This window comes from Miniopterus schreibersii (genome assembly GCF_964146895.1).
Source record: "Miniopterus schreibersii genome assembly, chromosome: 3".
NCBI classification, from domain to species: Eukaryota; Metazoa; Chordata; class Mammalia; order Chiroptera; family Miniopteridae; genus Miniopterus; species Miniopterus schreibersii.
In genome coordinates this window covers 53,523,293-53,539,159 of record NC_138103.1, presented here as the reverse complement: position 1 = coordinate 53,539,159, position 15,867 = coordinate 53,523,293, and the positions used below count along the sequence as shown (strand labels likewise).

The 15,867-nt window shown below is 35.7% G+C and overlaps 1 protein-coding gene across 7 annotated transcripts in view; it reads right to left on the bottom strand.

Annotated features, from left to right (window-relative positions):
- Positions 1-5,981: 5,981 nt before the first annotated feature.
- Positions 5,982-15,867, bottom strand: part of SKIC3 (SKI3 subunit of superkiller complex) — a 62,612-nt gene continuing 52,726 nt past the window's right edge. For all 7 annotated transcript variants that reach the window (XM_081133785.1, XM_081133783.1, XM_081133789.1 and 4 more), the window contains 4 exons: positions 14,164-14,316; positions 10,531-10,661; positions 8,712-8,835; positions 5,982-7,038 (listed from right to left, as the gene is read on the bottom strand). In XM_081133785.1, coding sequence (XP_080989911.1) covers positions 6,964-7,038; positions 8,712-8,835; positions 10,531-10,661; positions 14,164-14,316 — 483 coding nt within the window. In that variant the 3' untranslated portion in view covers positions 5,982-6,963. The remainder of the gene's footprint in view (positions 7,039-8,711; positions 8,836-10,530; positions 10,662-14,163; positions 14,317-15,867) is intronic.

Sequence of the window (15,867 nt, the reverse complement as noted above, 5' to 3'; positions counted from 1 at the left end):
CTTTGAAAGCACTTCTTTCTATTGTCTCTGAGGAGGGAGGCTAACAGCTGATGCAACATTATGGACATTGACTGGAGGTGGGCAAGGTGCTGAAGCCTGTGCCCGTGAAGCACATTTCCTCCATGAACCCTGGCCATCAAAGCAAATCCCCAGTAGCTATCACTGCCAGGTAAAAGCCATTAGTATCCAACTACCAGATGCCTCTCTGGAAGTAATGCACTCCATTCATAAGGGAAACATTCAGGGGCGGACTTCAAGGGGGAGGTGCCTACATGGAGGCATGTGAACAGCGCTGTATAAACCGACCCCGCAACCCAAAACAACTCCTATACCAAGGATCTGTCTTTATGCCTAAATTCCATCACCTAGCACTTAAAGGCTTTTAAGTATTCACAACACCAACATCAAATCCTCAAACACACACCCATGAGCTTTTATGAGAATACCTTGGCAGGGATTAGTTAGTAACTGAGGGCAAGGTCTTTCAAAACCAAAAGAGTGCTAGGTAGCTAAGATACGGGAGGGCCAAAAGAAAGTTGATGGCAAGAGGGTTAGAAAAGCCAGAGAGAAAACCAAGGGCTAGCACTTGTGATGTTATCAAGGACTTATTAAAACAATTAGTTCACTGCGGGCCTCAGCTTCTATCAAGCTCAACATCTAACAAAGGTGGAGCATTCCTTATCGTTTCATAGGTTAAAATTTGCAAATAAAACTGAGGGGAAAAATAAATTTGCAAAGTTAGTCCTTTGGAGGAGGTTCCCTTCCTCCTAAGGCTCTTCCTAGAATTCGGATAGTGGCACCAGGAAACTGGTGGGTAATGGTTACTACCTCATAAGCACAAAGGACTCCTCTGCTGAAGCCAGCGGCACTGTACCAAGAGGCTCTGTGATCCTACATCTTACTTGAGTTTTCTTAGAACCTACCTGACGTGATCAAAACTGTTGCCTGCATATTTCCCAGTGTTCACAAGTATTCACCTATTACATGTGGGTTTAGTGGGTTAATCAGTAAATGCTTTATCCTGAGCCTCATCCTTAGATAGAAAGTCTTCCAAGCATACACATAGTACTTGTTTGAGGCACTATAGTGCTAGCTTCAGGCAAGTCAGAAATGTATTTATTTCCACCTTATTGAAGCTCTTTATGACAATATGAATTTGCCTTCTCAGCTGTTTTCTCTCTAATCTCCTTTTTTCCACATGAAGAACCTTCTGCTCCATCTGGCTTTTTTCCTGTGCCCAGAGAGACTTTTTTTTTGGCTAATTTCCAAACTTCTGAAGCCAGCAAATAGTCTTTATATACAGACTATTTCTACACTGTTTTCCTTTTTTTAATCTATTAAATTGATCAGAACAATTGAGAGCTTTTAAACCAGTTTATACTAGCTTTCCAAAGAAAACTTCTGATTGCCTAATACTAAACTAAGTCGATTTTTTTCTCCATAGAGATTAAGCACTGGCCATATTTTGTTTGATCAGAGAGGAACTGGCATTAAAAACACAGGGTTCTTAGAAACAAGTTATTTAAACCATCTGGGAGTCAAATAATCAATGGGCATGTTTTATTTTCTGTGGGTGATCTTTCTGAATGAAGTATAACCTATCTAACATGTAGCAGGCACATTAACTACATTCAGACATTTACAGATGCTGGCTCCCATTAAAACACTATGAGGGCAGGTCTACTTTCCTTCTCAGGGTCTTCATTCCTGGACTGATTCTTTCTACAGTAGAAGTCTCACTGGAAAAGGACCTACCCTAAGGAAGTCTGTAAGCACAGGGGGGCCTCCTGTTCAATGAAAACCAGAGTTGCTGCTTCATAGGTTCTGCACCAAGCAGTTTATTGCAGTATTTTCTTCATTCAGCTCACTCAGGACTTAGAAAACTTTGGTGACCTTAGAACAACAGAATACAGCTAGCTGTTAGAAGTCTAACTCAAGGACTTCACTTTACAAATTCACATTAAAACCAACGGCCAAGAGATAAGACTCACTTAGTCACATACTCATTCAATATTGAAAATCTGAAATATACCACTTAGGTTTTAATTTAATGCAGTTTCTTTTAAAAAGAATTAGAATGATATACTTAATCAACTGTATTGGTGATACTGAGCTGTAAGTAGCATGTTGACTGAGTATAGTTCAGAGGCTATTACAGAAACAACCAGCCACATAGTCTTAGTCAACTACTTTTGACATATTTTCACAGTAACCATTTTTAATAACTCTCCATCTTTATTTGATGACCCCCTTTTTGGCAACAGTTTAAATGATGATTCCCAATTTCAGCGATCTGGTGAAATTCAAATTCAAAGGAATATAATGAGCTATGCACTAATTTTCTAGGGCTGCCAAAATTACCACAAACTTAGTGGCTTAAAAACAACATAAAAGTATTATCTTAGAGAAGTGCTACATGGGTCTCACCAGGCTGTCACCAAGGTGTCAGCAGGGCTGCATCCCTTTCTGGGAACTCCACAGGAGAAAGTTTCCTCTCTTTTCTAGTTGTTAGAGGCTGCCCTTACATCTTCAAAGCCAGCAACATAGAATCTCTCTGACCTTCAATTGTCACTTCTCTCTCCACTTTTAAGGACTATTGTGATTAAATTGGATCTACCAGGATAATTCAGGATACTCTCCCCCTTTCAAGGTCCCTACCCTCAATCACATCTACACAGCCCCTTTTGCTTGTATTTACAAGTTATGGGATTAGGGCATGGACACTTTGGGGGCCACTATTCTGCCTACCACAAGCAGAAATATCAAAATAAGCATTCTTTTTCATTACCCATCTTCTGTCCAGAAAAATTAATATAATTTAACATGTTTAATAATAGTTATTATATACAGGGAAAGTATGTGGTGAAGCATGAAGCCCAAAGGAACTTTTGTACTGATTCAAACTGAGAGATCAACAAGCAAATTATTTCAACAGTCCAGTGATATAACATGGAATCCAATCCCTTTGCCAATGGATACACCAATTTTAATTATTCCTTTTCTGGTATCATTTCCCTTCACTAAAACAAATAGGTATTTTCAATTCTAAGTTAAAAATATAAGAAAACAAGTATCAAATGTTTCATAACAGCTTATTATTCTTAAGTTTCTTCAAAATATTTTGTGGTCTAAAAATAATTTAGCATTTATAAAAAAAATTTAGTTGCATAGGCTATTTGTTTAGGTACCTTAGAATTTAAAATACTGCTACTCAAGCCTGGTCGGTGTGGCTCAGTGGTTGAGCACCGACCCATGAACCAGGAGGTCATGGTTGGATGCCCGGTCAGGGCGCATGCCCAGATTTCAGGCTCAGTCCCCAGTAGGGGGCATGCAGGAGGCAGCCAATCAATGACTCTTTCAGTCAGCAATGTTTCTCTCTCCTCCCTTCCTCTCTCTGAAATCAATAAAAACATTAAAAAAAAAAAAAAGAAGCCTGGCTGGCATGGCTCAGCGGTTGAGCATTGACCTAATTCAGGAGATCTCAGTTCGATTGCCGGTCAGGGCACATGCCTGGATTGAAAGCTCGATCCCCAGCAGGGGACATGCAGGAGGCAGCTCATCAATGACTCTCTCTCATCACTGATGTTTCTCTCTCTCCCTCTCCCTTCCTCTCTTTGAAATCAATAAAGACATATTTAAAAAATAAATAATAAAAAAAAATTTAAAAGACATAAAATACTGCTACTCAAAATGTTCTTTATCAGCCAAAGAAAGGAAAACACCATTAATACATAGCATAGGGACACAGGGACAGCTAGAAACTGAGTGGTCTCTAAGGGCAATAGAGCAAGTGACTATATTTTCTAAACCAAAAATGTAGCATATATTCTAAATAAGAAAAAATTATTTTTACTTTATCTGTAAAAGTCTTTAAAAATACAGATTATTGTACTTGTATCTGATACACACAACTGTATCTTTCTAAAGTAAGAAACAAATAAACAAAAAAAACCTCTCCTTCAAGGTGAAGGTCAGTGTATAGTGAACAGCTATTATACCTCCAAGCAGCATGGGAGCCTGAGACGTTTTCTATCCATTAGCCACTAAAGTGTGAGAAAGGAAGACCCGTAGAGACAAGGGTCTACTCTGCCAAAACAAAGTTTCTGTTTTTTAATGTGCAAAAACTGAAATGGATCTGCAAGCCACAGACTGATACATAAATGATGCTTCCTTTTTTGTGTCTATAAAATTCCCCAAAGCAGACATCAAACTTTCCATGGAACAACCAAATAATGTATCATTTCATATCCATATATTATTTATAAGTAAATGCTTTCCTAATTAATGTTTCATACTGTTTTAACCCCTTAATGTACATCTTTTAATTCCCTTAATGTACAGTAACCTGAGTATTTCTGTCCAATGCTATTCTATGTAGACTACCAAGTTAAACGAAGTTTGTCAATTCATTTTATAAAGTGAAATAATACAGCATTTTAAACTAAGGTTGTATTTTTTTTAATTGGAAATATTTAGGGATTAATACTTTATTAAATTTATTGGGGTGACAGTGGTTAATATGACCATATAGGTTTCAGGTGTGGGTTTCTATGTTAAAAGACCTGTATATTGCTGTGTATGCCCACCACCCAAAATCATATCTTCTCCTGTTGCCATATATTAAGACCCCCTTCACCCCCACCCCCTACCCCCTTCCCTCTGGCAACTACCATACTGCTGTTTGTGTCCACAAGTTTCAGTTTTATATCCCACATGAGGGAAATCATATGGTTCTTAGCTTTTTCTGACTTACTTCACTTAGCATATTTTATCCTAACCAGAAATTAATGTAAGAGACACTTCAAGAAAAGTGATCCCAAAAAGACTGTGTTCCAAAAGTTTACTCAGAACCTGAACTGTGTTTCTACCACAGAAAATGATTATCAGATGTCAAGCTAGTCTATAAACATCAAATTAATCAATAACAGCCAAATAGTAGATAAATATGAGCAGGAAAAGAACTACAATTCTCAAAGAAAAACTAACAAAAATAATGAAATAATATAAATGCTAAATATTGGTACTTCAGGAAATAACATTTAATGTAATTTCTCTAATTAAGTTTCTGTATAAACTCTGAAGGGAAATTTCAACTACTTTTGAAGTTCCTAGAATCTAATAACCCTGATTCACTGGGAATTTCCTTTGCTTTATGCAAACTGGTTAGCACCACTCTCCTTTGCTAACTAGCATTAAATGACAATGTTCAAAACACTTAGCATAGGTCTAGCATGAAGTAAGAGCTACAAAAATTATAGTCAGGAGTGATTTAATGCTCATAGTAACTGGACAGCAATTTGAAAAGAGGGCAGCAAACAAGAAGAGGATGTGTGTACATCAATACAAAAAGAATTACCTGAGATAGGACTGCTAAGGTTTTTTCTACTTGCCTTTTAGAAAGCCTGGGTCTGAGGCCCCTGGAGGCCAGAACTAGAAAACAGAGGTAAAAGGTTACTCTTTGAGTTTAGGCTGGAGCTAAGGCTAACCATGTCCACATGGTCGGTAAAAGTGACTGTGAAGTGACGTCCCAGAAAGCAGATGGAGACCTAGAAGTGAATCCTAAGCACGTAGGCAGACAGGAACAGCCCACTCTGGAGGTGGAGGCTGACTGCTTTGCTGAGGGGGCAGGGGGCACTGGCCTGGGGCTGCACTGGCGGTCTTGCAGCCCAACTCTGGCTACGTCTGCGGGCCAGCTGTTAAAAGCACTGAGTCGGTTTCACACATGTGAGGATAAGAGAGAAATGGGGAGAGAATGGCAAGTTGCTTGATCTTGTTAAAGGAAGAAATAAAGGGGAGATTCATTATTGGATTAATCTAGTGATACACAAACTTGAATGAAAATAAGAATCTCTTAGGCATGACCTTATAATGCAGAGACCTAGGCCCCATCCTTAAATATTCTGACTGCACAAGTCTGAATGATGAAATACTCAGCCAAAGTTAGGAATTCATCAAATTATAGGTAGTTCAACAGACTAACCTCTGAAGCAAAATTTAATTACAGGATATTATCCATCTATATTATCTCACAAAGTAACATTGTAAAGCTGCTGGCTTGGAAAAACTACATACATAAAATACAACCACACAATTTTGTACAATAAATATGTAAATGTCTAAAAACATTTTTTAAAACACTAATCCAAAGTAATGACATACAGTTTCTTCAAATATATAAATGGCTTTTTGAAAAGCTGAAATAAAATAAGTAAGTGTGCTCTCAAGTTTTAAAATTTGAAATTTAAAAATTATATCTGATATTGATACTATAAAGAAAATAAGACACTATTTTTTATTTCAGAAAATTCAAGTATTTTCATCATAATTGAAGGAATTACATGATCAATATTGTCAGCACTACATTCCAAAATTTTCCATTCATTTTTTAAAATGCAGTCATACACCTGAGTGTCTTGAATTATATAAACATATCCATTAGCAATCTAAGACTCACCAACACTTATAACATTTTTTCAAAAGAATCTGAGATGAGCCACTAGTAAAACAGGTCATAAGGTTGTTTGGATTTTCTAGTAAGCTGGTCTGCTGAACTCTAAAAATTCATAAAAGGAATTCTGCATTGTGCTAACTTGCTTTTGCATATTATTTAGAAAACAACTATTAAGGCTTTATTGTAAGGGATCACACAAAATATTTCTGTTGTGCACCATGCAAAAATGGAGAAAATAATAGTTTACCAATAACTGTTGAATAACTAAGGAAATCACGGTTTTTCTTCTCATAACGGACTTCTCAAAATCAAAGCTATTTTCAGATTAAAGTTACATCAGAGTTCATGGAAAATTACAGCCCTAGTTTAAGAACTTAAACGTTTTTAGATTTAAAAGAACAATAAATAATACATAGTTTTAAAAAAATGTTGTTTTAGGGAAAAGTATTGATTCATTGTTTCCCTCTTTTTAACAGCTTTTTCTTTGCTTGCTTTATATAAAAAATGCATTGTTATTGTGAGGACAATTTTTGATTCAGTTCCAATGCTCTTGTATCTCCATGAGTTCTGGCATTGTTTACCAGCACCTGTGAGAAATCACATAACGGAACATTAGTATTTTGTTCATTAACAATATCTATATTTAGATTCATAGAAGCCAAATATGCCTAAGAGCAGCAGAGAATATCAAACTACACAAAAAACATGGCTATGTGCAATCTTTCAGTCAGTTTTGCTGAAACAAATTGTTCAGCCAGAGCTAGCATCAGAGATAGCACAATTTATTCAAATACTCAATTCGTATAGATGCCAACATTTTGATTGTTACCACTGTCAGCACTGTATAAAATTAAAGGTTATGTTTGGCAGCTTTATTTACAATAATGTCACCTCTAAACTCTTAACCCCTGAAGACCATTTTATGCATAGAACTGCCCAAATGACATTGTTCTCCGTTAAAACCACAGCTTAGGATCAAGGCTCTAGGTTCTAGGCTCTATTGAGAAACTTTCTATGATTTGCACCAATTCCACAAACTAGAAGACTTAATTTCAGTTGATCATTCAACTCCTAAAACAGTTTTTGATTGTTCATTTTCAAACACTGTGAAAGGACTGAGATTTTGCTCTACTTGCAAGATAACAAGTGAGCCTGCCGTGGTATTATTCATGGTCCAGCAAACAGCACGAGCATCGACAGATTTCCCCTGTTCCCCTTGCCTTCCAGATCTCTGAAGGGTGACATGGATGGACACACATAGGTTCCCACACACATACTGGGGTACACTACAAGAAGGGAACTCTAAGTCCAGGAGACTTGAGCCTTTTATAATGGGCAGTAAACAGGCCTACCCCTTGCTCTGTCTTCCAAGGCTGTCACTACACACGCATACTCGAAAAGATAGTCTGGAACAAAGGGTGCTCAGGCCCTCTGCTCACAGGATGTTTAGAAATGCAACAGACCCATGGTAAACTGTCTCCCAAGGTTCATACAAATTCTTCCTTGTTGGTTTGCAATATGTTGATTATAATGCTTTTCTCCAAACATTGTTCTCATTAATATTTCTTTAATATTGTATGTTTCACTAAAAGGCAAACAGTATTTCAAATGCTGCAGGTATTCTAAAAAAGCTTCATTAATTTTTACTGTGTTTTAAAAACTGCTGGCTGATGTTAAGAGAATCTTAAACCAAGACATGTATGTATTATATAGTCTACATTTTAAAAAAGAATTTCAGATATATGCATATACATTTATATATTTAGATACCACAGCCATCCCATAAGAAGTAGAGTAGAAATTGAAATTGTCACATGCATTTTATAGGTAAAACAAGATGTAGTAAAATAACTTTTCTAATGATAATATGAAGATCCTGTTAAATTCTGCTACTTCTAAATGTATCCTGTCTACCTATTTGCCTCCACAGTAATGATCGTAAGACACACACAACCAGCACCGAGCACCTTTGTCTATCTCCTCTTCTGTACATAGCACATTAGGAGGATGTGTTTCCTACAGGTTAAATCAGTAGTTCTCAGCCATGGCCAATTTCACCTCAGGTATCACTTGGCAACGTCTAGAAGACAAACTTGGTTGTCACAAGTTGGGTGGAGGGAGGAGGACAGTGCTACCAGGATGCAGTGGTTAGAGTGGTTAGGCATGCTACTAAAATCCTACAATGCATAGAACAGCAACCCTCACCCCTCTTCCAACAAAGGTCCAAAATGAAGTATTCTGAATAAAATCGATGCCTTACATCAATGAGCTCGCCATCATTTTTGGCATGTAAGTGCCTCAGCAGGTACCAACGTGCCGTCGACACAACAGATTTGGGATAGCCAGGCTGATACACTAGTCGCTCCAAAAGTCGTCGTGTCTCTCTGGAAAAAAGATATTCACATTTAGTGCAAAGCATATAAATTAATGTAAAATAGTTCATATACTAGTCTCTAACACACATTATCTTATTCTTTTGTAGATGTGGTGCTAATTATGAATATTTTTACTCTTATAACAATAAAGTTAATGATTGTTAACATTTCTGAAGTGTTTATTATGTGCCATGTATGTCTAGTGGTCACATTTAACATTCACAGCCTTGTAAGGCAAACTGCTGCTACTATTCCCATTAAGGCTCATTCCAAATAGAGTAAGGAAAAGGCCCCTATTTTATGAGCACTTCTGAGAGCTCTACTTCTAATCTTTTTTGAAAATAGGCAGAAAATAAATAAATCAATAAATTATACATACACAGTGTAGAGTGGAAGAAGAAATACTCAACATCCACACTAGAGCCTAAATGCATAGTACCAGGCTTTCAGTATATGTTTTCAAGGATGTGCACAATGTGGGAACCCACATAATAACAGACTGATTTACAGCTATGTTGTAAATTTTGCTTTCCTAATTTACTAACATCTATGACTTCAAAGACTTCTGTGCTGGTAGAAGCAACGTGAATAGTGGTAAATCAGAACTGCTGAACTTACAAGTAGCACTGGTTTGCAGCAGGAGCTAAAGAACTTGTCTTGAGGATGCTTTTACATAGAAACAACACAGTGAGCACACTGTTTTCTCAGACAGTATGCTTATTTGGGCTGATTTTGGTGGTGATAAAATTATGAGAAGTGTTAACAGAGATTACAGGGGAAAGGGCGTTAAGGCCCTCTAAGTAACCCACACTGAGCATAAGCAAAAGAAGTTCATTAGAAAGTTTAAATTATAGCCTAAAACATTTTTTGGTAAAATCAGTCATATAAAAAGTGGACATAAAAAAATATTAACAAAGTGTGCTGAAATTGCTGATTAGCCATATGTCTTAACTCTCCCTTCACTCCTCTTCTATGATGTTGATGTGATCTCTGCCACATGTTTATGTATACTAAGTTTTGTGTCTATACGCCCTATTCTGTTAAGTAATGTATGCTTCTAAAGCAGTTTTACTTACGGCTGCCTTGTGTTATGTGTGATATCCACTGGAGCTGGATACTGTTCTTAGTCTTTTAAATATTCTTGCCTGTTTTCTCATCCAGGTGACCTTTAAGTAACTTTCTTTAAATTTATTTCTGGCCCCACCATTCCCACCCTCCAATAAAAAGATTGCTATAATTTTTATATTTTAATCTGAGAAGCTTTTCTAGATATAAAACCCACCTTACTTATGTCTCTGCCTTTTCAATATTTATTATTTTTTTCATAGCTTATTACCTTGCAAGAACTATGTCAATCTAGACTTGAACTTGGGTCTTTTTGGTTTTGTTTGACTCTAGCATCCACATTACACTAATGGCTCATCCTGAGACTAAAGAGCAGAAGCTTCAAGGCCTCCTTCACTTGAAATACTGTCATGCCACATCTCATATTCTATATCTGTGTACCAAATTATTTTTAAAAAACAGATGTAAGACTTTATTTTATTCCTTATTGGGTTACTAGAACCAGACTTTCTAAAGTAGATACAGATATATGAGTAATGACAAACTTGTTAAACTAATTCTAAATCTTTCTTTGCTTCCTAGAAGGATTAGAAGTAAAGAAACACTTCCAAAAAAAAAATGAACAAAAATTCTTCACACCTTGCTCCCATTTTGCGGTTGAACTGTAACAAAGCTTGTAAAAGGACAGCTAGTGGACAAAAGCAAAGCTTCAAGGCCTCAGTAGTAGCTTCCTGAACCAAGGATGGCCAGTGATCATTGGAAATGTTGGCCTGTAAAAATATAAGACAAATATCAAAGTTTTTGACATATTTACCTTAAAAGAATGCAATTCAACTCTCATTTACTGAATGCCTACTTGACCAAGTTGCTATGTAAATGCTACGGAAGCATAATTTTACAAAATGATTAAGATCTGATTCCTGCCCTTAAGGAACTACGTAACAGAGTAGACTGGGATAAAGGAAAGGTTCAAAGAGGAGATATCACTTAAAAATACTACAATATTTCTTAAAAGGAAAATGCATGCTTCTATTATATAGGTGAATAAAACCTATCAATATGCAAAACTCAATTTAACACAGTGATAAATATAAAGTTCCGCATTTCAAAAATTAAGAAGAGAGGAAAAAGCTGACATATTTTAATAAAATGCCAATATAGGAAAAAGGTGCAAAGCAGATCAGAGATAAAGAAATTAAATCAAAGTCATCGATATGAAAACATTTTTTAATATTCTTTTCTGGAGAAAATGTTAAGAGATATATACATTACTTAGATTGCAAACTTTTGTTTCTTGTAATGTGTACTGACTCAGGAATAACATAGATATTTTCTAAGAAACAATAACCGAAAATAAAATGAACACCCTACTAAATTATGTAGGAAGAAAACTGCACTTAAAATCTTTCATTAAAAAACTTAAATTGTAACCAAGATTTCGTAATTAATACGTAGCTAGAATATACATTTTAATAAAGTTAAAATAATGAGTCAATACATATTCCATTTAAAAAACTAAATGATAAAAGAAAAAGAGCAATAAACTTTGAGGATACTACAGGCAGTAGTTTGTGTAATCAAGAAAGAGAAAGCTATACAGATAATGAATTTGAAAGTAGAGAACAGAGGTTGTGAGGCATCTTCTATAATGATAGGAGAAACAGGACCTTGGGTACATCTGGAGAAAAAAAAATAAGGCAAAACCCATATTAATGTAACTATTGGCCAGGACAGAAGAGAATTCCAATCCTCTCTCATTCCTGGCTCTAAGAAACTCTAGGAGTGCTGCTGGCCCCATGCTGCAGCAAAGTTCCTTCATTACCTCGATCCTGTACCCAAGTGTATACTCCTGCACACCTCAGGGAGTGGTCACCCCCTACTGACCACTCTCTCCCAGAAGCAGGCAATCGCTTTCCAAAACACTAGCAATTCCTATTCCTCTGTTCTCCCACAGCAGAGAAACCACGGCTTCTGAGGAACTGGTCAGATGCCTCTCCATATGCTTCTAGACATGTGCCTCCAGGACCTTGGAGGTCAACTTCAAGGCTTCCACCACTCTGGCAGCCCTTCCTTCCTTGTGTTGGTGGGGGGCATCTCTGTGTGGAAATGTGCCTGAGAGATGATGGTGAAGGCAACAGCACTCTCTGAAGAAATTTCTTCACGATCCTTCTCCAACTGCAATCCTCTTAACCCCTTTAGAGCTTCTTCATCGGTTAGTCTTCTACCGTCTTCAGAAATGTGTATCTCAATCTGATATCTTACTTTGGAATCTGATACTTAAAATCTTAGTTGAACCTTTCAGTTTAATATCCTATTAATGTATTATCACACATACAGTAGCCTCTCATAAAACTGTCTAATTTTAATACACCCCTCCTCTGCACTTTGTATCTATTCACCATAAAAATATGGCATCTTCTTATTAATAATTGTCATGTGTCAAATCTTATAACTTATTCTCTTTTAGTCTCACTTATTTGTTAGTTAATAAATATTATTTAGTGGTGTGCTTGTTTTAGATAGTGCTTTAAGGTCCACAAATACAGTTGTAAATGTTGTTTTATTTGGTGTTTATAATAACTCTATAAGAAGGCAAAGCAGGTACTACCTCCACTATTACAAAAAAAGGGAAGGGGGAGGTGTTCTAAACAGTTCAAGTGGCTGAAGTTTTCACAGGTAGTAAACAGTAGAACCAGAACCAAGGTTCTTGGAGAAAACACATTTATGGTGGTAGTTGGGGGGGGGGGGGCGGCAGCAGGTATATATGGTTATTACTAAACTGCAAGCTAATTTCCTCATTTGTAAAATAGGGTTATTGTGCATATTAAATTAGTTAATATATGTGAAGCACTACCACAGTGCCTAGCACAAGCTAAGTGCTATATGTTTGCTATTATTGTTTTCTTCCAGGTCAGATTTAATTTCCCAGCATTAATAATAAAGAAAACAAGCACACCACTAAATAATATTTATTAACTAACAAATAATAAGATAGGCTAAAAGAGTACAGTATATACTTCTCCAGTTCGCATATTCAAGAGCATTTACAGGTACTCTGTATGGCTTCCAGAGCTCACCAGCTACCGACGTCACAAAGCCTTTGTTAAATATAAATATGAAACAAACAAAATGTTTGGTGTTATACAATTACCTTTAACCATGATTTCTTTCCACTCGAATCACCTAAAATTTGACTACCATTATTTGTCCATTTATTCAAAAAGCATTTATTGAGGCATTTTTAGGTACAAGGCACAGTCATAAAGCAAGGACGCAAAGCTGATCAAAACATGGCTCTTGACCAAAGGAACTCTTAAATGTGCTCTATGGTAACAGTACCGAAGCTGAAAAGTGTCCTAATTCTTATATTTCTTTGTCGAATTGTCTAGTTAAAACAAGTAAACAAGATTGACAATGGATTACTATGGCAAAAGTATGAGTGAATTCGGCCTGTCTAGGACAATTTCCTCTAATCTTTTAAAACAAAAAAATGACAGTTTATCTTTAAATTATAGAAATAACATTCATATGATAAAAAATTCAAACACCATCAAAGGAAATAAACTAAAAATTCTCCTCTGCCATCCCTTAAAGGTTCCAATGCTATATTATCCAAAGTAACGATCATTAAGTTTCTTTTATATCTTTTTCTATCTTACTATGAGCCTAAAAGCACACACACACATACACACACAATGTATTTAGAGATACATACTCTTAAAAATATATACCATACCCAAATAAGATATCATATACACTGTTTTGCAGTTTGCCTCCCCACACATTCACTTAGACATTTATCTTTAAGAGTTTTCCATACTAGCATATAAGGCGTCTAGATTAATAAGCCTAAGTTAGTATCAGAAAACAGAATGTCAAGCCAAAAACTACCAGATAGGCCTCTTACAGAATGTCAAATTGAACTGAGAAATGAGTGAAAATGTTAATTATTGGCATCTTTGTCACATATGAGTAGCTGGGTTAATTCTAACTTAAATCACCTAGACACAAAAATGTATATTCTGCCATAATCCAACTTAAAATTGGAATCTCTATTTTCTTCCTCCAAACAATGAGAATGTTTGGTTGGAGTCTATGGGATTATGTTAGTCTTATGCCCACCAAGAACCCAAAATATAAAGTTTATCAGGAGACCACACTAGAAGGCAATGAAACAAGAATTCAATAGGATATCACTATACAAAAAGCTTTCATCTTAAAGAAAAACAAAAGAATCAATTTTTCATGATCATAATTATAACATGGTCTCACCACACAGACTTCTAATGCGAGCAGTGCTAGCCTCAACAGACTTGACAGCTTCCCACTCCACTTGCCCTGTTGGGATGCAACTTGTAGACTCTTTCGATAACACATCTCTGCAGCACCCATCATTCCTTGAGACTGATATATGTATGCCAACCACTGAGAAACAGAAAAAAAAAGAAGCACCCAAAAGATTTTAGTTTAGTAGACTTCAATGGTGAATTCTTCCAAACATTAAATAAATGTCACTCTTACACAAACTCTCTCAGAAAACAAAGAAAAGGGGAATAACAACACAGATACCAAAACCTAACAAGGACCTTACGAAAATGAAAAATTATAGGCCAAACTCTCATTCTAAACAAATATATTAACAAACTGACCCCAGCAATATGTAAAAGGAATAATACATCATGACCAAGCAGGGTTTCTTCTAATGCAAGGTTTTAAACATTTGAAAATCAATGCAATCCACCATGTTAACAGAATAAAGAAAAAAAACCATCCCAATAGATAGCAAAATTATTTTTGATAACACTTAACACCTATTTATGATACAAAACAAATCTCTCTTGAAAAATTCAGAATTGGAGAGAACTACCTTAACCTGATAAATGTAAGTACAAAACCTATAGCAAATATACTTAATTATGAATTATCAAATGTTTTCTTACTAACGTAGAGAATAAGACAAGAATGCTCACTTATCACGACTTCTATTTAACATTGTATTCAAGGTTCTAAACAGTGCAATATGGAAAGAAAAAAAAGTTAGAATAAAAAAGTGAAACTTTATTACTCACTAATGACATAATTGTGTATGTAGAAAACCCAAAACTATTTCAAAAGAATAAGTGAATTTAACAAGGTTGCTGGAGGGTCCGTACAAAAAACAAATGCATTTCTAAATGTTTGGAGCTAATATACAGAAAAAACCCCCACCACTTTCAAGGTATTTTTACCTTTGATAAAGAAGATGAATGAGATCATCAAGATCTAGTTGACCTTAAAATTAAAGTATCTTAACTCTCATCTGGCAAACTTACTCTAAGAGAGGGAGAAAAGCACCATCTTTCTTCAAGGATTAAAGAGGAGTCTTAGCTAGCGAAATCCAACTATTTTGTACCATTAGACAATCCGTTTAAGCAGGGACATGAAAAGTTCATATAACAAAAGAGCATAGTAAAGAACAACTGTAGTAAAAAAAAAAAAAACTTCTACAAAATCTATATCAAAAAGCCCCTTTGAAACTTTCTCTAGGATACAGAGGGAAATATAATCAATTGAATAAAGTAATTATGTGCTTTTTGTATTTTAAAATCAGTAAGAATAAAGCATATATTCATCATTGTGTATTTGTAATTGTGGATAACCAGAGCCAGCTAAAAGGGCAGACAATCTGTTGATCCAGGCACCAATCCTGAAAATAACTATTTCTAAAAGCACTAAGTTACCACTGAAATCTTGGATATGGGTGACCTATAAAGTAGCTAAGAAAAAATTACATATCCCCTCTAGAGGCAGAGTTAAACATCATTATAGTAACCTTATTATAAAATGTTTGTAATACTTCTTTAGCTCTCTTACATCAACCCCAGGTAAAAGATAGTATTTTCAGTATTGTTTTAAAATGAGAAAACTTAAAATCAACATTAAGAAAGCTTTGAAATATTATAGCAGCAGATCCTAAATTAGTATTCAACTTTTTTA